At 44.2% G+C, this 26202-nt stretch overlaps 1 protein-coding gene across 1 annotated transcript; it reads right to left on the bottom strand.

Annotated features, from left to right (window-relative positions):
* Positions 1-11635: 11635 nt before the first annotated feature.
* LOC118509281 (protein borderless) lies at positions 11636-22033 on the bottom strand. The gene is made up of 8 exons (XM_036049658.1): positions 20910-22033; positions 14945-15167; positions 14583-14867; positions 14368-14516; positions 13255-13515; positions 12755-13190; positions 12461-12691; positions 11636-12393 (listed from the first exon to the last, which is right to left on the bottom strand). The coding sequence occupies exons 1-8, from the start codon at positions 21192-21194 to the stop codon at positions 12155-12157; spliced, it is 2109 nt and encodes a 702-aa protein (XP_035905551.1). The 5' UTR covers positions 21195-22033; the 3' UTR covers positions 11636-12154.
* Positions 22034-26202: the final 4169 nt, after the last annotated feature.

A 26202-nucleotide genomic window follows, 5' to 3' on the forward strand; every position in this document is an offset into this window, starting at 1 on the left:
ATGGACTTCATGAAATTACTTCTTTTTTAATATTTGGTGAAAAATCAAAAACCATATCACCTTCGATTTCGCAGCAGAAATATAACTATCGCATCTATCCTGGTTTATTCCGTTGGACATAGCCATTGGTAGGCACACTTCCATTGTAGTTTATTTAAATTTTCCTTACTGCTAGTCGTGTCAGTTTCGTAAATCAAGAATATGACTAACGCAACGTAATTGTACGTTGTAGTGTTATATCTAACGGATTGTATTACAGATTGCTGGCAACTGAGAATTACAACGAGCCTCTTCAGGCATTCACTCATAACAACACTTCCGAACAATATCGCTTTGACGGCTGCACAGTAAACAAAGCCTCCTCATAAACTATGAACTGTACAAACAACCACATGAAGTATTGATTCGAGGAATATAAATCTTTTCGAAGATTCCTGCGTAAACTCATCTCCATCTTTGTTCGAAACTCCAACCATAACACCGAATTGCCATATCACAACCAAGCGTAGGCTAAATAGTAAACGAAACAAATACCCCCAATGGGAAGCACAAGAATCTCCGACCTGATTGTGTGTACCACCGCCTTACCACTACGTACCAAGATAATAAATCTGTTTCACCAAAGCCGAAGTAACGCTCGAAGCTAAACCAATTCGTTTGGATAACGTTTTCCTAAAAACCCAAAATCAAATAAACCAAAACCGTTGGTAACCGTTGCCAACCGCACCCTGGCACACTCTGGCAGGCGGCAGGTCTCGCAAGACGGTAAAGCTCATCTAACTTCGAACAAATTTGATACTCGAAATGGGTTTCTCACCACATTCCCGTGCCGTTCGTACCTTTGATCTGGCTGTGGAAAGCCCTTACGCCCTTACCAGCCCTTTTCCGCCAATGAAGCAGTCAAAAAGGATCGCCACGGTATGACGCTTGCAGGTGACGAAATTATAACTAGGTACCATTTCGCCAACGTGCGCCAGTCTCTGGAAATGACTTTTCCCTCTCATCAACACACACACGCCGGCAATTCGCGTAAAGACGCGCCTAAGATTTTCTGCGTATCTCGTGGGCGCGTGGTTGTGCGAAGCCTGAAAAGGATAAACAAAGCTAACGCGGGGTGAAGACCTTTATACCGAATTTCCACGGCCAATTCTGCCGGCGATGGCCTCCGTGTGTACTTAAATGAAATAGATAAAATATCATAAAATTCGGTTACTTGTTGACGGCACGAGGCACAGGACAGCCGTAAGGGTGGGCTGCGAACGTTCAACCGCACCACACAAACAACCCATCTTACGAGACCCTTTTGCCCGCGCGGTTTGCCCCACTACGCAGTGTGTCGTAAAAGTTTAAACTCTTGAAACGAATACTTTGCCTGTGCTTGTGCTGCCGTTTTCGGTGTAACCCACAAAAGTGGGTTCGCGGGTATCAACGGCACCTGGTACGTGTCTGCAAGTACCTTTAACTTCGGTACTTTCCCATCGCACTCAATAACTACTCCCACCCATCGGCTCGCCGAGATCCGGGGGAGGTTATGTCAAGTTCGCCCGTACGGGGACTCGACCTCGCCGACAGTCTTTTTGGCAGTTTCGAGAAAAACCGGCAAAAGGCTTTCGCTGCAGAAGACTCCACTTCGGCGCACCCGGTGTGTAACGAACGCTTCCGGTTACACAGATGGCCCTACGACATGTTTGCCACTGTGTGTGTGTTTCCTTACGATCTGGCGACCTGAGCACGTGTGTAGTACCGTGTGGAGACCCCGGGATGGGAGGTTTATTAAAATTTATAAATTGACTGTATGTTGTCTGAATTTATAAGGGGGCTCTGTCTGATTTCCGTGTTCTGGTGGGACTTTGACATCTCTCTCTCTCTCTCGCACGTCGTACACAGTCGTCAGGCCTGAGGTTTTCCCGACCGCCCGTGTGCTCAAGGTACGTTAAGTCAATTCCGCACTCAATCGATCCCGCGATTTATTTTTTGGTGTGTTCTGTTTTTATTAAACCGCTTGTAAAAATCGTTAAGGAAGAAAAGGAACATAACACGAAATGCGCACGAAGCATCGCCGGGGTAAACAAATGTGTTCCCATAAACACATGCCGATCGTAATCAAGCAACTGGCGTCTGTAGCGACAATCGACAATCGTTTAAAACTCCTTTCCGCTTGACAATTGACGGCTACTTGCGACGAGAGATTGCACCGTGCAATCAGATTTGGCCCCGGGAGTGTGTCCTTTTGCTTGCACCAATCGAATGGAACAACGGAATCGCTTAATTGGCTGCCGGGTTGTGTCTTCCCTTCGATTTTCCAACCGACACACACACAGCTTGCCCGAATGACCTTCTTGCAGTCGGTCGTGTGCTTCAGCTTCTACTTTCCCGCGCTGGAGTAATCAGCCGTAATTTCCATTCTCTACTGGTCGCGCTCGTTTGTTTGACCCTGACTGCTTTCCCAACCACACTGTGTGTGTCCTCGTGTCCACCCGTTCGCTACGGCTCCTAATTACAGTGATTTTGTTTTATTGCCCTCGTTTATCTGTTTCTTATCCTGGTTTGGTTTGGCCAGGTTTTTACCGGCACTGTCCCACCATCTTAGCATTGATTATTGATTTTAGCTTTAATTGCTGCACTTTGTTGCAATTGCCAGCAACCGTGGCGGGATGGTTAGCAGCTGGAGCTAAAAATAGGGAAACTAATTGAAAAGTTTTACACCGTCAGCTGGTACATGGTAAATGATTTTTAAAAACAGGGTGGATATGGTAAACGAGATTCAACAAAAGATTTAATTCAACTAAGAGGCGCTTTAAAAAATATAGAAAACACTCAGTGACAAGCTTTTGAGGAAAAAGATGTAACGAAGTACGTGTACGTGTACTAAGGGAAGACGCATAACTGCACAGTATTGGTTGGACATTAAACGGATTCATAGAGTGGTCTTGATTACGTTCCATAAAGACTAGATTCTCCGCAGTGAGGACGGACTATCCAACTACGTAAAATTAAAATTTTTAGTAAGCCATTAGATGGCCATCATAGTCTAGCAAGTCGTTAAGCCAACACGAAGATTAATAAAAAAAAATATTTAAAGTGGCATTGGGTCTGTGAGACCTCATACGACTTTTAAAATTAAAATCACAGACTTATCCACTCAAGGCCACTTGATATATTCTTGGTAATGGTAATCTGACGTCCTAGCTGCACAATCGGCTTTTAGGGATTCTTTCTGTGGTCTTATTAATTATTTTGTTGTAACGATGTTGCTTATCCAGTGGTTAGGTTTGTACTGACTCTTAGCTTAGCGCCTTCGCTTATATCTGGCTACAAGTTTATAGGGACAACTCGAGTAGTACGCTGCAAGCTCTAATAACTGTTGAAATTGCCGAGGTTCTCAAGTTATCTATTACCTGCAGTGATAGCCATTCTCTCTAGAGATGGAAGCCAATGGTACAAAATAAAACATGGCTTCCTGCTAGCGAGTTGGATATCTCGGTTGTTGCCCAATTGATAGGTCGGTTTCAAAAGCTCATGAAATCTCACCCTGATCGATATGGATCCTGCGTAGTTTTAAGCAAGGATTTTTCGAATTATCTCGGTGTAGCTTGTGTAGTGCTCTGAATCAAGCAGCTCAGCTCGCGTAAAGCGCAGCTCAACAGTGTTGCTTCTAACAACAGTTATTTCTTTTACAGCACCTTACTTACTTCACCTACGGACAGTAATGATCCTCGGTTACTCGACAAGGACATGCTCCAACGTCTCTTTGAATCATCTGCTCTTAAATAGCGCATTGAAATGAACGTCCAAGTCTCGAGCTAGATTTATGACTTAAATAGCTGGATAACTGTTGTAGAACTATTGATTTGTGTGCTTTTCTCAATCCATACAGATTTTTGTCAACAGTAAGTTAACATCAGAATCCTCATAGATAAAATCAACCTAAGGAAGTCCTATATAGTATCCTAAGGAAGGATCTATAGTAGGTTGTTGGTAATTTTCAAATATTTTTGTTTTTTATTCAATTTTTACATAAAATATTTTTTTTTGGGCACCCAGGTGGTAGAGGTGACAGCGGTATTACCAGAAGGTCGTTAAGCAAAAGTTGAAGAAGATATACCAAAAATTTGAATAATTGAATGATTTGAAGTATTAAAAATAAACCCTACTTTAGTTTAACTGATAACAACATATCAAAGGGATCAGCGCCAGTATCGCAATTATTCCAGGAACAAAATGTCAAAACACCACAGCAGGATTACGGGTTTCAATTCTCACCCAAAATCCGCACTGTAAGATAATTAATTACACCCGATACAATGTTTAATGTATTAAAAATAATTATCACTCCACGCAAGTTCCGCATTACAACACATCAGCGATGCAATAAATGATTTCCCATATCCTGACTACGGAGAAGCAGATCGCGCGACGCGGCATCAACAAAAGCTGTCAGATCGGAATCAGATTGCAAAAGAGACCATTCAGCACGATGAATGGGATGGGTTTTTGTGCGAAATTAATCCCAGCAAAATTAATCTTCCTTCGATGGTATTTCGTCCAAAAATGTGACGCTTAATTGGCAGCTGCTTTCCCGTCGCACCGTTCCTGGGGGGTGTGAATGAATAAAATTCACTCCAAAAAAACAACAAACAAATGTGAAGAAAAACAAATAAACTCCCGACTTCCATTAAAATGTGCGCTATAATTCTCCGCACTCGTACACATGCCAGCGCACTTTGGTGCGGTGCAGTACGGTCAGTGTCAGATCTGTTTTACTATACGATCGCAGTTGCAACTGCGCTTATGTTTTTGCAGCTTCGTTTGCACTGCGAACAATACGAAAACATAAATAATGGACCGGCGTATCGTGGTACCGATTGCCCCGACCGTTTACTATTCACTGTTTCTCTCACTATTTTTTTTGGCTTTCATTTGCGTTCACTGAACGAGACTGGTGCATTGTAGTTTTCTCCGCCGGTCCATTGTTTTTAGTTACCCATAATGTCCACAACATGCTTGTGTTGCCAGTTTAGCAGTTTGGTTGCTTCTCTGTTCCTTTTGTTGCTCTTTGCTTTCGTAGTGTAATCCCCGAAACGTGAAGGAAATTGATAATTTCAGCTGCAAACGGGTTCGTTGAAAGACAGCTTTTCTTTGCGCCGCCATTTTGCTTCGAGCTCATTTGCACCACGGGAAAGAAGTGCGATCCAATAAAATGCAGTATACAACAACGTTTCTGTTTTATTGGCAGTTTAACCTGTTATTTTCGAGGGAAGGAACCTTTTGTTATGGATCTATTGCACTCAACCTTAGTAATTTTCCTTCACTGAAAGCAAAGTAAGTAAGTAAGTAAGTAAGTAAGTAAGTAAGTAAGTAAGTAAGTAAGTAAGTAAGTAAGTAGAAGAAATACATATCCTTAAAGCTCGTTCAATGAAGATAGCAACAAAAAAGAAGCAAAAAAAGAAGCAACCCCTTCACATTTTTCTTTTAAATAGTTTAAATTACCAAATTTTATATATTCTACTGTACAAACAATAATTTTAATATTGGTACATTAAGAACGTCCAAATAAGTAAGAATTGGGGCGGTCCGGTGGCCGAGGCGACAACGGCGCCGGTCTTCACACGGTAGGGTCGGGGTTCAAATCCTATCCAGACCGTCTCCCCGTAAGCAGGGCTGACTACTTTGCTACGGGTAAAATCAAGTCACAGATAGCCAAAAATAGCAGGCCGAGTCCTTTCGAGATTGTAGTGCCAAGGAAGAAGAAGAAGAACTTTCAAATAACGACACAACAGAGACACAAGAGTTGCAGTCACATTTGCCAACAAATTGAAAAAACAAACCCGGATTGAACCAATTTTTTCCAACGGAAAGCAGCAACCGCCGCCCGTGCTGCTGGAGCTGGTAACAATGCAAATCTAAATATTCTTCACATGGCAACGGTGGTTCCTTTCGGCATGGAAAAAAACAGAAAAAAAACCCAGACCAGTTCTAGTCTCGTGTGCAATCCCGTCTCGAACGCTTGCTATGATGTGTATTTTCTATTATTATTTCCCGTGCAAGTTCTTCGGAACGCATCGCAAGAACAGCGAACCGGGGAGTCACCCAGTTTGGCAGGATGAAGGTGTTTTTATTTTATTTCATCGCTTTACGTACCCTGTTGGCTATTCGCCCGATCTTCCTACCCCAGCGCCAAAATGTGCCACAACTAGCTCAGGTTCACTTTTTGGCCAGGTTCAACTTGTTAGCGGCATTCGTGGAGTGGGGAGGGATGGGCAGGCGGCTGGATCAGGAAGGGAATTTTTGTTCCTTCTTTTATGAAGTGTAGGTAGAATACAGGAAGCTGCTTGTTCTTCTTTAGCTTTACGCCCACACTCCCCATTGCCAACCATCTACCGCGGTGCTTTCAGTCTAAAAGCTCCATACGCGAATTTATTGTTAGAATTGAATGCGGGAAGTAAGATCCTGTGCGATGCTATACGCTCGGACCAAAATGCTCGCACCGACCTCCTTTATCTGCCCCCCCCCCCCCCCACTCGTTTGATTCACTTTACCCATTTCACCGTCCCTCTTCCGTGTTCCGCTTCCGGAACTCCTGGTGTCTGTGTGCTCACTGTACTTTGTAACTTGTTTTCTCATATTGTGTTCTTTCCCGCTTTTGCTATTCCCGGCATGAGGAACTAATTTCGTTTGCTTCGGGGGTTCGCGCAACCCCTAAACTTCATAATGCACGAATAACTTTGCTCTGCTGTCTGACGAACAATAACCGGTGCCGGTGCTGCACGTTAGCGGCCTACGTGGGTGAAACTTTTTCGCCACGAACTTGCTACTTGCCGGGCCGCGTGCCAGGCTCGTCGAAGAGTATGTGAGTGGGGGTATTTTTTGTTTCTTTCTTTTCAGTCTCACCTCTACCCTGACGACTTTACTCCGTTATCCCGGTACAAATGGCAATCGTTGACTTTGCTGTATTCATCGCGCGCCCCGGGCGTCTGCTCGCATTCAGCCGATGTTAATGAACCTATTTTGATAAACAGGACTTGAAAGTCTGGTGCGAAGGGGAGCGTTTTTCATGTTGTAGTGATTATTGCAACCAAGTCGCCGCTACATAGCTCGAATCGTTTTTTGATAAGTTGCCGTAGCTCTTAGTAAGAGTTTATTAAAGTTAACATAAAAACATAAAGTATAACTAGGTTTTTGGAATTAGAGTAAAATAAATTATAGAAACCTACGCAGCTTCTAGCGTCAAAGACGAAGAAGATGAAAACAAATCCACGATTGTTTAAGAAATCTAAATTTTTGACCTACAAAAAACCCTTCTCTACTCTACTCTTCGCACGGCAGGACCAGGGTTCAAATCCTATCCAGACCGCCTCTCAGAATGCAGTATGCTGACTATCCAGCTACAGGTAAAATCAAAATCACGGAAAGCCAGAAATGGCAGGCCCAGACATCTTGAGGTGGTAGTGCCGAGGAAGAAGTAGAAGAAGTAATGTAAGTATAATAAATCCCTGGACCACTGATCTCATAAGATACCGGATTTTGAGATCTTAGGATCTAAGATTCAGGATTCGGGATACGGGACCTTGGGTTCCGGTATTTTGAGATCCAGAGTCATGGTATGTGTGATCTTGGAATCCGGCATCTTGTCATTGTCCCATGGAGTCATAAGAGCCTGGATCCGAGATTTTTGTCTAGGCTAGGGCTAACATTTATAGAAAACTTCTAGAAACTAGGTGTTTTGTTCTCGTGTGGAGCAATAAAAATACACAAAGAATTACGAAAGCGTTACACTTTCCATAGCGCAGTCTAACGTTAAATATATGGATTGTCTAAAATGTCTAACTACTTCTAAAAGTATGCAAAATCCTTTTTCAAACTATTTGTCATTCGATTAAAACCCAACAACTTCAGTGATTAAACCACTTCGGACTGTATCCCATTTGATCTTATTAAAACAGGTATTAAAGGAACTGGAATTGCATATTTTTAGGCATCAATAACCAATTTATTCTGCATCGGATATTTGTCGAAAGCAACACGACCACGACGTTCTTATGGAGTTAAAAAAAGTCTTTTACTGCGAAAAGTGAGCCATAGGGCAGTCATCAATCAGAATTCCAATTCCATAGCGGAGTCACCGTTTGTAATAAGATTAACCATCAGTCTCTCAGGAGAACGATCACATTGCCACCAGCAATCGAACGTAGTATTGTGGAGCTAAACCAACATTTAATAATGGACCAGCTTCTGACGCGGAAAATTATTTCACTGTGCAGCAGTTGCCACGGTTTATGAGACAGCCAACCGCAAGCCCTATTGTCAATGCTCAGCTCGGCTGCAAATTAAATTGACATGCACACATTTCATCTCAAATCCCACCGATTGTACATCATAAGCAAACACAGTGGGAGGCTCGGGAGTGGAAATTACAGTTCGCCCTAACCCTGTCGTACCCGTAATTCTACGTTGTACATCAATGCATTGCAGGTGTTTTCGTGATCGTGATGTTCTCGTGTAGAAATCGTTGCACCTCAACCGTACAGGCAGCTGGCCCCTTCCAGCGCCTTCCCGGGAGCATAAATTATGACGAAAACATGAAAAAAGAGCATTCGCCAAGTGTACAATCGCTCATAACGCTAGCGGAGCTTTTGACGTTCTGCTGGCAGAAGGCGCGCTCGGGTTCACTGTCACCGTCACCTGCTGCACCATGTGAAATGTGAGGCTGAGGATAACAATAGTAATGTGCGATGGTGTGCAGCCTGCTGCTTTGTCTCACGCTTGTGCCAGCTGGTTGGAAGGGTTGGGGCATGCTTTTACACGGACTTGTGGAAAATTGAAGGCCGGATTGTATGCAGTCGGGCAGGATAGGCTGCTTCTAGTGAGCATGAGCTCATAATTTTCATCCACCTTGAGGTATCAGACATGAGGAAGTTTAAATTTTTCATGTTGAATCAAAAAAGGGAATTACATGTCCTTAAAAATAACACTTTTACTAGGGTTATTTAAATGTAACAAGTCGTTTTGCTCTGAATTTTCCGATTTTCCTTAATTTACCCTTCTTCTATGCGGCTTCAAAATCCATCGATAGTGTACGACGGCTGTTAGAACATGCACTTCTACTTACTCTCAGAAATTACTTGGCCCTTTCCGAGAACCACCGCTGCTTATTCCTTCCCTGGAACCAGGAACACACTGTAACCGTATAACCTGTGTTATAAATTATCAAAGCCCTTTGGTGGTGATGTTCAGGTCGAAGCTTTTCAAACCTTTTGTGCTGTAACGCTGTGTGCCATAACGTTTCTTCGCCGTTGAATGCTGCTGGTCGCTGGAAAAGCAGTCCCCGATACGGGCCATTCTGGCAACTCAATTTTGTTGCCATTAGTTTATTTTCTCTGTTTCATTGTGCTACACTGCATTAACATAAGCATCATCAGCATCATCGTCAGCACCGGCATCATTGGCATCCTCATGAGCATTGTTCTGCGAAGCGCACACGTACGTACCATGTCGGTATGCCGGTACGAAGTGGCTCTCGATAATGCGGTGAGAAGCGGTTGCTGTTACGGCACGTGTGTGTGTGTGTGTATGTGTTTCGAGAGCCAGGAAACACGCTCGAAATAATGGTCGTTTATTCACGGCTTTGAATAATTGATTAAAATTCTCCAATGGTGTGCCACGTGTATTACAGAGCAGGGTGATTTTTTTTAAAATTATCTAATGTGTAACGTTTTCTTGCCGTAGAAAGCTCAAAACTCCATTATGGAAGATCATATTCATTCTTTCGTATTCGTTTTCGGGCCCCCTTAACGGGTATTCAGGGAATTAACATTGCTTTTGATGGGAAAGGCCTAACTTGCTCGCTTTAACGATTAATTCGGTTGTACGATGTTTGGTGGTATGTAGTTATTGGAATGTTTTTCGTAGTCTTATAACAACAACATGATTAACACTATACTGTTAATATTTAATGTTTTCAACTTTACAACCAGAAAGTCAAACAAATTCAAAAGGTAATCTTAATTTAATACATATTTTTGTATCTGTACCAGGTTCATTCACTCACTCACTTCAAGATCCGGCTCCACAGCATCTGGGAGACCAACATAGCAGGGTTATCGTTATCCATTCAAACGATATGCCACAGCCAGCGCACTAGTCCAGATATGGCGCTCTGGATTATACTCAGCTCTCCCTGGAGAAGTTGTAGTTCGAGGGACGTTCTCTTCCTCTAAAGCACGTTTTCCTGGACATCATCCTATATTATCTGAAAGACGTCTATGTCGTACATAAGCAGTGTCCATATTTCGTGTCCATAAAGCTCCACTGGACGTATCAGGGTTTCTCCTGACCTCACCTACTTCGTTCGTTAGGGGTTTTTTTAGAAAATGCTTATGAAGCTGTGAAGTAGGCTCGGTACCTACAAATGACGCGACTTTGAACTTTCCAAGACATATCATAGACGGCTGTATTGAGTGAGCCTTCGTAGATGTATTCCTAAACCACCCCAAACATGACTCCCTCGATCGTAACACTGCTGCCCAATGAGAACAAATCCCTGGAGATGTCCATGTACTCAGTAAAACAAAGGACCTTAGAATACTGTGCATAGTCTGTTGATGATCGTGTCTTGGAGTACACCTTTGTGCGCAATGTTAGACAGGATATAGGACAGGCCGTCGTCCTGCCTGAATTTAGAGCTCGATCTAAACGAATGAGATAATTTGTTCCAGATACTCACTCAAAACATAAAGACCACTGCTTCGAGGAAACTCTACTGTCGGAAGGTGTGCCATAGTTCTGCAGGACTGACAGCAATTCTGCAGGATCTGTCGGACAGTATTCGGGTCGTAGTGGATCTTCCACCGGTAAGACCGGCTTACTAAATACTGAGGTGACCTAACATACAACTCAATAACTCTTCTAGCAAATATAGTTTTATCGTAGACAATATGTTACAGGGGAATGGCCAGACTGTATAGCTTTGTTACATGGGTTAGTTCCTGTAGAAAATGTGTCTGTACAACTTTTCGTGGAGTAAAAATTAAATTGTTAGAGTATTCGTTTTATACGGTGAAAAATTTCCTGCTAGTGGTGATCGCGTTGTACAAAATTCACATTTCATGTTTAACATAAGGCCATCCATGTGAAAATCACTCAGAGACGGCCGATGATGACGCTCTTAAAAAAATCTTCCTGGCGCTGATTGCGTTGTCGATTAAAGAAATTAGCTAACGAACTTATTAGTGACCAATTTGATGTTTTGGGTAAATCTGTAAGGGAAGGTCTTTTCTAACCATTCGGCATCCAAGGCGAAGGATCAACTAATCAGTCGTTAAAACAGTTGATATGATATTATTAGTGTCGTCGGTAGAATGTTGGCTACGAACAGTGGTGGGTCAAGATATTTGGAGGCATCTAGTGGAATGGCAGTTGAGGCCCCTCTTATTGTGATATAAGAAGGAAACAATAAGATTTCCCTCGCCGACAAAATCCCCCTAACCGTCCAGACTCCGAGTGGTCGCTCCTTCCGCTCCTAGGTTGATCCGCCACCGGCTTCAAATACTAAAGATCGATTGATTTTTTAATTTTCTTTGTTTACCACAAACACTTCGTAAACCCATCAGAATGAATACACATTAATACACATCAATTCTTACCGTTAATTCGTTTATTATTAGTAATGACAAGATCTCTTTGATTCGCACTAAAAACAAACAAAACGTACTTCTATTCCACGATACACGTTACTATTTGTTTCTCTTTCCTCTATTTTAGCACGCAGCGGCAACGTCATAAGCTTGTATACGTTTTTCGATTAATAGTTTTTAACTTTAATAGCCCGCGCTTAACAGTTCATGCTTCCTTCGCTTCCTAAACGTATGTCTACGAGCAACGAGAACGCTAGCACTACTAGCACTACATCTACTTTCCGGATGAGGGCAGCTGGTTTACGGCAGGTCAGTATCGAAAGTGGGACATTTCGTGTAGCACAACCAGTCGGGTCGGTTACATCCCAGAAATGACGATGCAGACAATTTGTTAGAACGGCACGTTTCTTTTATGACTTCGGACGAGTGTATGATGTGTATCTGACTGTGTGTGTGTATAAGTGTTCGTTTTTTAATTCCACTATGCGTTTATGGGCTAGTTGAACTTCACCTAATGGCGCTCATATTTTCACATTTTCCGCTTCACGCAGCATTCGAATCCGATTCCGCTTCATGTAGAGCAGCGTGCTGATGACCGCGAGACAGAACAGCAGTATAAGAACACCGCTGACCGTCATCACCTTAACGCGCCGGTAAGGGTAAACGTAAACTTCGTACTCGTTGCTGCCACTCGTGTAGTTGGTCGTCGATAACGCAAACACCTGGAACGTGTACAGAAAGTCTTCGTCCAGGTTGTCGACTGTGGAAGGTATAAAGCAATGACCTGGTGAGCATTACGTATCGATGGAAGTAAAGCGGTTACTTACGAATGTAACGAGTCTCGGATGTTTCTGCACTTCCGTACAGTTTGTGCTGTGGTTCGATCCACCAACGCAGAATGTAGAAACGAAGTTGATCCAGCCCCAGCTCCGGTGGTTCCCAGTGTGCAACGAAGTTGTCCTGCTCCTTGCGCACGCTGAAGTTTCGCGGCGATCCAATCTGGCTAAACTGCAGCAGCGCATCTTGCAGACCATTTTCCGGTTGCTCAAACTCAGTCGCTTCATGAAAGCATTATTCGGAAATTAATAGAGAGCTGCTCAAACAACATTTCAAACACTTACGTTTGGTGAAGTAGCGGAACGCTTTACTGAACATCCCATCGCCATAGTTGTCCTGGCACAGTACCATGAACTCGTACTCCCGCGCCGGCTGCAAGTTCGTGATCGTTGCCTCCAGGATGTGTTTGTTGTTCACCTTCAACGTTCGCCATTCCGGAGCGTCCGCTAACCGGTACCAGATGATGTACTCCAGATACTGCCGAATGTATCCCGGAGCCCATCGAATCGTGATGGACGTGTCGGTACTGTTGCCGGTCAGATTGTACGGTGCCCGGGGTGACACATTTTCTATCATTATCTCAGCATCGGCCGTTACGGTGGCGGCTTCGTTTGTCGCCTGACAGCCGTAAATGCCTCGATCTGACTCGACAATGTCCTCGATCGTTAGGTTACCTCCGTTGACAGAGAACCGACCGTAGGGAAGCAGACTTCCATCTTTCTATACGACGGCGAAAGGGACATTATGAAGCTTAAAGGTATATGTTTCCATGGTTAGTTCTTACCTTTATCCAGGTTATCTGTGGTATGTGATAACCGTCCCGATCACGGGCGTCACAGTGCATCTCGACCGTTCCACCCATCTTGGTGACGTACACGAGCTTCGGTTTGATGGTGAAAAAGGGTGGTCGCTGTACGATCACGTTTATGATCGGCGAGGGTCCGTCGGTGCCGAGGTCGTTGTAGGGTGTGCAAGAGTATCGGCCAGCGTGTGAGTCGTCCACCTTGTCGAACTGAAGGCTACCGTTCCGGTTGTAAAATACACCCTACAATGATGATTAAAAAATCAATTTACTTTTAAACTATGGAGACCGAATCCCTACAAATACATAGAGTAGATAGAAGAATTATGGAAGCTTTAGTAGTATGTATTCCTGAGGAAATCCAGAGCCCTGAGGTAAACAGTGTTGTTTACAAAAAAATAAAACTTAAGTGAATCTAAGGGTTAGCTTTACATATTCATTCAAAATGGACTTCTGAAATAGCACTGTATGGGAAATTATCGTGGACTGCAGCTTGACCTACTCTGCGTATTATATTCAGTAGTTCTTTTCGAAGGCACTGCTCTTCTTATTTTTTAAAAGACTGTTGTCCCTTTCTTCTTTGATTCAGATCTCGACCTGCCAATTCTGGCATTCTTTGACTTTATTTCGTCGGTAGATGGATAGAATGAGATTAGATCCTCGGTTCACCCGTGTGAATACCGTTCAATGGCGATGATGTAGTATATGAGCAATATGAGTTAGTTGTGCTGTTGGGTTGAAGATGTACTGACTGTCTGTCCTCGTACAAAAATTAGAAGATTAAATCTAAAAAAACGCCAGATTGATGCCCGAAATGAGGCTATACCATCAGAAACTCGTAAAGCTTTTAGCATGAAGTTTCACCTTGATCACGGTGGATGAGGACCAGTGAAAAAGATTTTAATCCTTGAATTAGTAGAAAAGGTCCATAAGAAGTTGGAACACTTTTACCTATTATACCTAGTGGTGTCAAGAGATTAAGGTTTGATCACTATTCCATTAAAGGAGACTATTTCAATTCCAACAGAAATTAAATGCAGTTGTTAATCGAGTCGTCTTTTTACCCAATGACCTGAAACTCAAAATCTCACTTACCTGTACATTATAGGGATCAAACAGGAACCCATCCTTCTCCCATCGGAGATTCTTCAACGGTGGATTCGATCGGAAGTGACAGTCCAACACGGCCGACTCACCAAACGGTATGTATACCTCCTTCGGTGCATAGACCACCTTTGCCTTATCTGTATGATAACAATTGATCATCGGTGAGCCTCTTCAACATATTCTGTCCGATAAACACTACTTACACTGCACATTCAGGTACGCACTAGCCGATTGCGTATCGTTGGCAGTGTTGCGCACTTCGCACGTGAAGAATCCGAGATCGCTCATCTGCGTTGGGTTGATCGTCAAACTGCCATCCGGACCCATCATCGAACGGTGTGATAGGTCGTAGTACTCGAGCAGGGACACATTATCCTTGTACCATTCGACGAACATCGTTTCCGGGTTCTGTACGACACAGTGGAAAAAGGCCGGATCGCCTTCCAGCACGGTTTGGTTGACGGGTGGAATACGAAGCAATGTGCCACCTGTTTTTTTTTGGTGAGTAAAGAGCAGTTGCTCATATAACTGTTTTGTGTGACCTTAGATGGATTTCGTCGCTTACCGAGCACGGATATGTGAAACCAGGTACCATTGTTGCGCTTGTTTGGGACACGGTTCGGGAAGATCACTTTGCACTCGTACCAGCCGTTGTCGCTTTCACGTATTGAGGTTAGGTTGAGCGATGCTTTGCCGTACAGAATGTCGTTGTTGAGCAGCGTCACACGTCCAATGAAGGTTTCGTAAGCGTTCAGTACACCGTCGTACAGCGTGAAAACGGGTTTGTTCTGTTGGAGGAGAGTAAATGGTCAATATTTTGTAGATTTCCAGGGCTTAGGAAACTACGTCTAAATTCGCCCAGCATTAAACATCACCGATCTTAACGGATAAGATAGCGGAGGCGGCACAAAACGTTACAGCGCCAAACGGTTGATCCAACCATTCGTTATGATTAATGCTGAATTGAACTCTCGACAGCGAATGGCATGAGAAAATGTTAGCAAACCGCATTCTAAAGCAAACCGAATGTTTCGAGCCGAAACACGCAATAATGCTCCCTATCCTCGGTAGCAGTCGGTAGGGCACATCAACCGGCCCGACCGTTAGCAAACCGACTTGGGTGTCAAGATAGTCATCTGTTCTTATCCTTTCTTCACGTTCGCCTCGTCATCCCCTCTGCCCCGTTTTTGCTGGGCCCCGAAATGAAATGATAATTGCCAGTGCCACAGAACGAATGGAACGGTTCCGGCCAGTCCACAAACGCACCCAGCAGTACCGGGGTTCTTGTTAAACGATGGTTCATCCCGTTAAATTGGCAACCAGGCGGACCGATGTGCGAGTTGGCTGTTCGGCACCCGCGACTCACCGCCAAAGGCTGGTACGAAAATGGCGACCTGACCGCAGCATCCCATTCATTATCGAATTAAGGTCATGCTGTCTTAGAAATGGTAATGAATTTATTGACAATATCATTTAAGCCAACCATAAGCTGGCAGTACTCCCGGCCAAGTGTTGTCTGTCGGGTATGGGAACGTATGCACCTCGGTTCGATGCGGAACTGGGGTGCTCCCGGACGGACCGATGGCAATAGGCCGGTCCTGTCAACGGATCGGCTAAAAGTGGAGCTCAAGGTTATTGCTGCTAATTTTCGGGATGATCATGCGGCGGCGGTCGAGTTGCATTACTTTAAAATCGTTTAACACAAATGTTTGAGGGAATGTTTGAGAGCTTACAAAACCATTATATCTGATTATATCAGTAGCAAGTTGGTTTTAAGGTAATGGATAACAAAGTGATTCATTTTTAGCTTGACATAACGAAGTACCAGCTTTGGTGATTTGAATAATTTATTGCTTTTTTAAATGATGGTTTGCATACTAAAGCTCCAAAAATGGCCAAACAGTAACTGACATAACGTAAAACTTGTTACGAAAAGCAACCTCAATGGTGCGGAATAAAAACCTCGGAAACATTGTAACACACAACCAACCTCCATTATGCAAGAAAAAGCCCCAAAAAAGCCACACAGTGTACCCACATTCGGTGACAGTTTCAATTAGTGTCACGCGCAAACACACACGAACAATACAAACGCCTGCCCAAATATATGTTTCTTCCATTATTATCCATTCGCCCTGTGCGTCACGGCCCTACCGTCCGCACGGATGCATCCACCGGCCGGACAAAACCCGCGCCACTGCACAAGATTTCTCATTTGCATTTGCATAAAACCAACACCCTCCCCCCCCCCTTCTCCCACACCCCCCTTTCAACCCCATCACACCACTTCTTTGTGTTCGCGTGCAGCCACACGAATCCGGCACGCCGGAAGTGTGACGAGCGTCCAAACCAGCGAATCTGTCCACTGCGAATGGTTGCCAACTGGCGCGCGAATTGATTTTTGCTTCCAGTGTTTTGAGCGCAAATTAATGCGACTCGCGTGCGCTTTTGCTAATTACGATCCCACTGCCTACGGCCGGTCGTGTTTCTGCGCCAGGCTCGAACCGTGGCAGAATGAAGCTGATTTGCTGGTGCGCACCGGGAGTGATTGTTTATTTCCTTCCCTCTGTTTGTTTGGCATTAAATGCAAGAAAACAGTGAAGGAAATTGACAAAGTTTTGTGGCGCGGTCCGGCAAGAACGCGGCTAGGATCCTAGCCTCAAATGGGGTGTGCGTGTGTGTGTTGGTGTGCTGTCCGTAAGCTGGAACACTGGCAGCACTTTGATTTCAAGTGAAAATAAACATTCGCTTGCTTGTTCAGCTGGTTCGTTGAAAAGCGATTAACGGGAGCAGTGGTTCTGCAAGCGTGACGTCTAGTGATCTATGGTAGGTGTCGATAGAGTAATGTGAGGAGAGAGTTGAGGGCAGCATTTGATTTCAATAGCTAGATTAGTTTTTTTATCTGTATATACTACAGTTTATATTTCAGGTTTGCTTACTGCAAGCACAAAAACACAAGAATTGTCACTCAAAAAATAATTAAAGAACATAAATAATCCCATCCAGACCGCCTCCCCGTACGTAGGGCTGACTGACCACTTTACTACGAGTAAAATTAAGTCACAGAAAGACAGAAATGGCAGGCCGAAACCTCTCGACATTGTAGTGCCAAGGAAAAAGAAGAAATAAGATTTCCAGCACAGCAATTTTTTTTTTATCAGTTTAAAGATTCTGTCCACGAACTTCGTCGTCTTCCTGGCTCAACAATCCACTAGTCTACACCAGCCATATCAAAGATTACCAGACATATTGATAATACCTAGATTGACTGACTGCCCTCACTACATGATACGATCCGGATAGGATTTGAATCTTGGACTACTATGTGAAGATAAGCACTGCAATCATCGCTACCACCGTTGCAAAACGTCCTGATGGTAGGTCTGATGGTCGAAGCTGTAGCGACGCTGATCTATACACGGCGGAGTCAATCATTGAATCCCGTGCAGATCATTTTCCAGCTAAATCAGCAGGACTGATTTTCCAGCTAAAGGACAAATCAAGTCCCAAATGCCTCACTGAGACCTGTCGAGATTGTAGAAGAAGAATATAATATCCCGTCTTTGCACTGGTTGGATGAGAAAGAACGATAAAGTATTTGTACCAAGTTAGACAGAAATTCTCGCTAGAAAAACGGACAGAGGGACGCCAACATACAGATCAACACTTTCAAAACTTCTTTTTCCTCCTTTCAAAACTTTTTTTACAACCTCGAGAAATCTCGGGTCTGCCATTTCTGGCTTTCTGTGTCTTGATTTTACCCGTAGTGAAGTGGTCAGCCCTACGTATGGGGAGGCGGTCTGGATGGGATTTGAACCCTGGTTCTGTCCCGTAAAGACCGACGTCGTTATCGCCTCGGCCATCGGACCGCCCCAACTCCATGACAGTGTTTATTGAAATATTAGATTTTTAAAAGTAAGTAAATAATTAGGGCTAAAAATCATGAGCAATGAAACGATGTAAATAACAGCAGGTTTTATGATGAAAACTGAAGTTCTACATAATGGGGCCTTCCGGTTATAGAAATTTAATTGAATAACTAATTTCAAATCTTTATGCTTGTTGAGATCAAATATCTGATCTGATCTGATACGATTTTTTCCATAGGAACCATTAACCTGTAGGACTTTTGACACGTCTTATTAAAATTGGCTAACAGTTTTCGTGCCATGTCCTGTAGGACTCCTCCTTCTTCCTGCTTTCTTGTATTGATACCACATAATCGCAGAGGCGAATCCTTCCGGTGGTTGGACTATATGGAGCCTCACATCCATCGTATAAAAGGCCTCAATTTCCGCCCAATATTGCCTTCAAAGATATTGATCCTTCACTACATTGACGGATTTCCTTACTACTGGGAGATGGCTGAGCTACTGCCTCTACCTACCTACGATGAGATTTGAACCCCAGTCCTGCCCCGTACATAGGGGACACTTTACTACGGGTAAAATCAAGTCACAGAAAGCCTGAAATGGCATGCCGAAGCCTCTAGGGGTTGTAGTGCTAAGGGAGAAGAAAAAGATGTTACAAAAACTTAACTAAACTAGATTTATCAATGTTCATTTTTATGATTCTTCCTTTGTTTTTTTTTTACTTAACTTGGCTTCGTTTGGCTTTCCGGCTTGGCCTCTTATAGCTTGCCTACCATTACTGGCTTACTGGACTTAATGATATCCCGTCGATGTATAGGCAGTGCTCACTGACATTTACCTTTATGCCATTTAATTCGAGCTGTACAAGCCTCTTTCGGATTGATCCATGAACATATTCGTGTCGAATCGTTTATTCATGTTAAATGACCATTGAAACAATACGGCGTATATTTTTAAAATAATTCACGTCCTGCGTCTCGTCGGATTTGCTCAATTGCTCCGCCGAAATCAATATGAGTGGTTTAAAATAAATATTGCATTAAGTACCATCGATGTTTAATATTTGCTCATTCCTTCTTTTTAGAATTGGTCACATAGTAGCAATGACCCGAAGGAACCAATCCGTTCGGATTGTCCATTTAATGCACTAAGTGGTATTTAATTAATCGGCAAAGTGTTCGACAATGTTGCATAAATCGTGCTTTTCACAGTAACGGATTGAGTCCATCTTCCAGCTATTCGGTGGAAGCATACGGGACACATTTCTGAGAACCAATCAAGCTCTTGCACCCTTACAATAAGCTCCATCGTAAAATCATTTTAACACTCCTCTCTCTCAACAGTAACGATTAGCGATTATCTCCCCCCAAAGCAAAAAAGCATTCGATCGATATCGAATGTTAACCGATACTGCCTTAAAAACCTCGGCCCATCACCAACGGCTGTTTGCATTTAATTCAACGCACCCGCACATAATCTGCGATAAAACAATTCATCTTTTCACCATAAAAGCTCGCACGTAGCCGATTTGGTGTGTCATGCAAGGGTTTTAAACGGACGCGCCCGTTATTATCCTGCTCCGGAGTGGGAAGGAAAGCAGACGCACACGCCATGAGGGGTGATAAATGAAAACGTCATAAAATTTTATCTCATCGCGCGAATATTCCGTGGCGAAAGTGTGCACTAAAATGCAGCGTGCCCATAAAACCATCAGCCGGGATCGCAAATGATTGAGCCGGGTCCCGGGGTGGAGGTTGGCTTAGGACAACAAAGCGAGAGGGCGAGAGGGGGGTGGGGTTTTTTGGGGAAAGGGAACGTTTGTTTGTGTATCTTTTTACCAGGCCAGGCTACAGGCGAAAACCTTCAGCCGCACCGATTGCAATGCGTTGCATGCGAGCCGTTCGCGTGCACGTCACGTTTTCAGCCTGTCAACCGGCCAGAAGCCACGTCCACGGTGGCAACCTCGGTCGATTGTAAGCAACCGGGCCCTTTTTCCTGTTGCATGTTCTCCGATGCACCTAATGAATGAAAATCCTCCCCGTTCCAAACCGGTAAAGGGGGGAAAAGCAGAGGCAAAGAGGCTAGAAAAAGAGGCAGAGCGAGATGGACGGCGAGCTCATAGATGCAGCAGCGTCATAGACCACACTGTTGCGTAAAACAAATAATAATAAATTTGACCTTAAACTTTACGGTCAATGAAATGATACCAGTCCCGGGTGGAGACCGTGGTGATGCATCGCGATGCTCGCTTTGAAGGCATGATCGCGTTTAGCTCGTGGTGGGAGGTTCAGCGAAGGTCAGCACCGGAATGGAGATGCTTCCCCGAGACAGCTGACAGTGGATTACATTGTACGTCTTGGGGATGTGGTCATTTTCTTCGGAAGTACAACTTGTACAAAATAGAGAAAAAAATCGAGATGGTGTAATGTTTACTGCGATTTACACCACAACATCATTTATGGTTCGTACGATCCGTTGTTGGACCATCGTCAGCAGGTCGATGAATGCGTCCCGGAGTATGAAGCCGGACCGCCACAACATAATTCTGGCAGCAAGGGACTTTAAGGTTTTTATTCCCGACTTCACAAACATGAGCTGACGTAATTGAATTTTTTATCGTACCATGGATGTAGAAAACCCGGAACAGCCAATACTTACGTCCTTGTTCCAGTGCAGCACGTACGGTATGGGTTCGTCCTGGGGAAAATCGACCGGACAGTCCAGTATCACGTACGAACCGATCTTCGCCTCCAGATACACCGGCTGCCGGTCGTCCAGATAGCCGTCGCAGTGCTTCACCGTACCGAGCACCGTCAGCAGCGCTAGCAGCAGCGACACGTGGGCGACACGGCCGGACGGACGACGCCGTACGAGTGCGCCACCGCCCACTGGCCACCGGCTGCAGCGAACCGCGGTCATCAGTAATTGCTGCATATTAATCATTGTTCTGGTCTCGTCCCGCTGCTCGTGTAATTTGCATTAGCCCTAATTGATGGTTATCACGCTGGCTAGACGGCCAGAAGCGCAGTGCCAAACACAACAACACAAACACTGCTGGACACGGCGAACCAGCTCCAGTCTTCTCTTGCAGCTACCTCCGGGACCTGATGGACACTTTACACCTCACGCGTACTAGCTTAAAAGATTGCAAACACTAACGAGCTTTGTTTTGGCACTCCGGCTCAAGCGCCTCAGGACCGATCGCTACTACCTGTCGATCAAACCAGCAGCCACTTGACCACTTGCCTAGGTAAACCACTCTAAACTGTACGCTCAGAACTCAGCATCACGTCTAAACGGGTCGGCGGGCTGGTTGTGCACCAGGTCGAATTATTTTGATTCTGTTACTTCAACATCACTGGTGAACTTCGTTTGAGCGTGTGTGCGAACGGTTTATCAACACAACACAACAACCTTATGTAAGTGTTGCTCCTTCCGCTCACGGAGATCCGTTTATTGAAGATTATGCTAATACCGCTCGTACTTGGTGATGTAAATGTACCACACACTGTCACACACACTCCAGAGTCACGCACTAAATGTTAGTATCCAAACATTTTCTTACCGATACGGATTATTTCAACTCGAATCTGCCGAATCGTTTTGCTTTCTTTTGTTCGATAAGATGTACGGAGGTCTTCACCTTTCACCTCAACGTAACTTCCGTACGTACGATTGAATTAGGTCGTCGGCTTGTCGCACGAGACGCTAGCTATCTGACCCGTTGTGCGTTGTACGTACCGACGCGCGCACACGATCGCGAACACTTCCAATCCGCTACTGATCGCCACAGCATCGACGCATCTCGGACAAAGCTGAGCGGCTCACGCAAATCGCAACACAAAATGGCACGGACGGAGGCGCGGATAAAGCCGCGGTGAGGATCGCATTTATGGGGCTGATTCGTTTGATAACATGACAGCGCATTTGCTCGGACGGGCCGGGCGAGTGAGCACAGTGAAGAGAATAATGGTAGAGAGACACACGGCGCGGGAAGCAACGCAGCGCATCCAATCCATCCATTCGCGTGCAGACGAGCTAGAATGGGACGGTTGCTTGGGGCAGCTCGAGCCATCATGATGGTGGTGCAGCTTCAATGTGACAGCTGCTGGACAGTAAACGCAATGAAACAAAACGCAATTACACAACCATCGGTAATGGGGGGGGGGGGGGAGGGGCGGGTTGCGAGGGTGGTTTTGGACAGCTTATCCAGAATATGGGCTAAGGGTAGAAGAAGGTGGACGAGGGTGGAGCTTCGGAAACGCTGTCATATTAGCATTACGTTAGAGAAGGAATTTTGATTTGCAGAGGTATGAGCAACAGCAACAAAAGTCTGGTTGGAATTTAACGATCGAAACATTTGATTTCTTAAAGAATTATTGGATAGTTTTTGGTTTGACGATAGGAGACAAAAGGCATATTTATTTTGACTGTGTTAAGCTCGTTACTATACTGTTTAAAAGGTCGAACGAAAAAGCTCTTGTAATGTCCTATAAAAACACATCAGACTTGATAAGATCATAACTGATATCACAGTTGTCTGCGCCAGGAATTCTTGCTAAAAAGCTATCCGAGACATGAAGATGCAAACTTTGACTTTGATGGAAACTTCGGAAGGATCCTAGGATCCTGACATATGCTGACGAAATAGACACCATCAATTTGAAGTTAGGTAATAATCTAGCAGAATACAACCAAGGGCAGGGGTTAAAGGAGAAGGCATTTAAAGTACGTGTCATCGTGCGGTCTCAAGCTATTCAAGAGTCTTCATGCTTAATCTTATTCGTGAAGAGCCTCTGAATGATTTAATATACCATTGCAAAAATGATAGAACAATCTGCGTGAGACCTCGAGATGAAGAACTGATATGCATAACACCAAAATGATCGATACTGGTACAGTCAACAGGTCATATGGCTACCTGAGGAAATATCTCCTCTTGAAATATCTATCAAATAGGGTTGTGCAGAGACTTTACAACTCTAGTATTTGTTTCTGAGACATGGGGTTTATTCAAAACTAACGAAATTCTCAGTAGCCGAGATCAGCTAGGAGATTCTCAGTAGAAATGTTGATGGGATAACGAAGAAACCGCTAAATTTATGTACGATTACCTCTTTGTTATGTTGGCATATTAAACTCATTAGGGTGCGTTGACCTGATCATGTCATGAGAATGACTCCGGACGACCCTGATCTTTACAGTCTTTTTAGGCTATCCACATAAACAGAGGAGGCGAACTGAAACCATTTGATCCTCTGATTTGATTGGATTAGGACAACTTTAAAAGCAATTAAAGTAATTTTCCTGTAGTGTTTTAGTTGAAGTCTCAATAATCAACCTTCTAGATAATTATGCAAAACACATGCAATCTAAAATTGTTGATCTATCTTGAAAATGCAATAAGGCATTTATGGGAAAATTCATCCTGGCAACATTTATGAGATTACTCCGAAGCAAACATCTGTGTTTTGTATGAACTTCACAATATCGATCATCCAACAAGCATCGGCAAAATAATAAGGAAAATCCATCTGAAAACATATGCTTGCATATAAATATTTATAACACAACACAAACACATGCTAACAAGCGCCCTAAGTCCCATCGCAACTCAACAGCACAGTTTTACTACCCATTTGCCGTACATTTCCTGGGGCGCTATTTCAGCAAATCACGGTCTCAAAAATACCATCAATTACCATCAATCATCCTTCAATCTAATCATCACCAGCAAGCAAGCAAGCAGGCACATCTCCTTCTTGCGATCGGGAAACGATCAATAAAAGCCCACAACTTCCCAGAACGGCTAATTTCTTCAATCTTCAGCCGACCGTAAACTAACCCCCGAAAAGGGTACCGCTGTAAACTCGGCGGCATATCGCTTACGCTGGCATGATTTTCCGAAACTCATCAAACCGCTTCCATCGCATCCTCTTCGTCACCCACTTCGAGTTTTAAGAGTTTTCAACTCAGTATCGAAAGTTGCGGAATTTTTGAACCGCCTTCAGGCCCGCTTCCTTCCCGTGCCTTCGTGCCGTCCCGGACGTGCCATCGATTAGATGCAGGGAATCGAATCAGGCGCGGTTTTCCTTCAATTAACATAAATTGTTTAATTAAACTCTTTCGTCCGTCACCGAAAACTGTAACGCACCTTCCTATCTGTCTAGAAAGGTCTCTTGGGTGGCGTAGAAGAATGGTGCCGTAGAGCGAAGGTGAATGACTGTGCCAATCGCATGGTTTCGTGGCTTCGAACGACTCATAATTTAAATTATTCAATTAAGATAGTTCGAGCGTGGCATCGAGTTGGCCGGAGCTGTCGACCGAGCTTCAGACTTTAGCTCCATCGTTTAAGGTGCAACTATTTTTCAACTAAAACCCAACTCAACTCGAGCGGTATTTTGGACAGTTTGAAAAGCAACACATCGGCAGTAGGGCACGCTTCCCTCCGCCGGATAGCAAACGCTGACACGTGCCGGAGTGGGATCGGACCGAGACTGATAATGTCGGTCGGGACCGATTTGCCGATGGTGATATTATTATGCAACGATGGCTAGACGGTTGTGCTGTCCTGCGTTGCGCCTTTCTCCCCCCCCCCCCCTCAAGCTCACCTAACTCACTTTCGTCGGTTGAAATTTATCGTTGAAGCGTTTTAAATTGCGTTTAGAACATCCAACCAGCTTCTTCAGCCCATTTCAAATGTTGCTCACGAGTCGTCACCCCTTGGTCCGTCGAAATCCATCGTAATTGAAAGGCATAAAACTCCTAATCTATGAGGAACACGGTCAACAGAGTGAGAGCGAGAGAGAGAGAGAGAGAGAAAGAGCGAGAGAGCGAGAGGCAAGCTGAACGATGGAGAAGCCTGGTGTTTTACAGATCGACCGTTGGATAAGGTTGACGGTGGAGATGAGTCTTCCCCCGGCTACCCGTTTTACCCCCGTTTCACTGGTGTGGTGTTTGAAGAATTTGCATTTAAACAATCAATAATTTGCATGTAAATAACTATGAATGAAGAAAGTTCTGTTCAGCGTAAGCGTAATCACGGCGTTGTTGCTCGACCAAATGCGCGAAGTAGCGAATTGTCCGAACGGTTGCGCCGGAGGACTTGCGATGGTAAGGGACCTTATGTAAATGACCAGAACAAAATACGGAATCTGGTACGGTGACATGGAGCAGTGGTGGGAAATAGACAAGACAAACCAGACAAGCCCGCGAGAAAGGTAGGAGCAACAGAAAAAAAGGAACACGCAATTGAAGCGGGTTGGACTTTGCTCAGTTTAGCAAGCTATAATCGGTTGAAGTGATTTTCCTTCGAAAAGCAATTGGATTGTGATGATTCGATCGTTTTCGTTTGGCGTCTTTTATTTGGCTGCTGTTGCTGTCCTTTTCGGGCGCGCACACTGCCCGAATCAATATTCTAATCCCATCTTTAATAGCTGCGAAAATCCGAGGGAGAATCCAATCAAATTCGGATTTTCAAATCTACTGCAACGAAGCTGTTACTGGAGGGTTTTCTTTCTGCAAACTGTTGCTTATTCGATTAACGCAGTGTTACGAGGCAATTGGAACTTGGGAAGAAAGTTTCACGAATGAGAAGCGGTGCTTTTTGTTGTAAATGGTTTGAGGAAGGTTAATGCTAGAAATGATCAAAATTTTAGCTTAGGAGCTATTGTTATACATTCGAAATAGCATTTCAACTAATATATTGATTTTCTGGGACTCTTTAAGTGAAAATTAGAAAATCTCGTCTCTTTAGGAGTTTCACATGAATCTTCTCCTTTTTTTTTGCTTGATCTTACGACCTCTCAGGTCATGCCTGCCATTCATGGCTTACGGGACTAATTGATACGACTTAGTTGGATAGTCAGTCCTCACTACGGGGGACGGCGCTTATGGCATGTAATCCTCGGTCCTGCCATGTGAAGACTAGCACCGCTGTCACTTCTACCAC

Source organism: Anopheles stephensi, chromosome 3 (assembly GCF_013141755.1).
Source record: "Anopheles stephensi strain Indian chromosome 3, UCI_ANSTEP_V1.0, whole genome shotgun sequence".
Taxonomy (NCBI): Eukaryota; Metazoa; Arthropoda; class Insecta; order Diptera; family Culicidae; genus Anopheles; species Anopheles stephensi.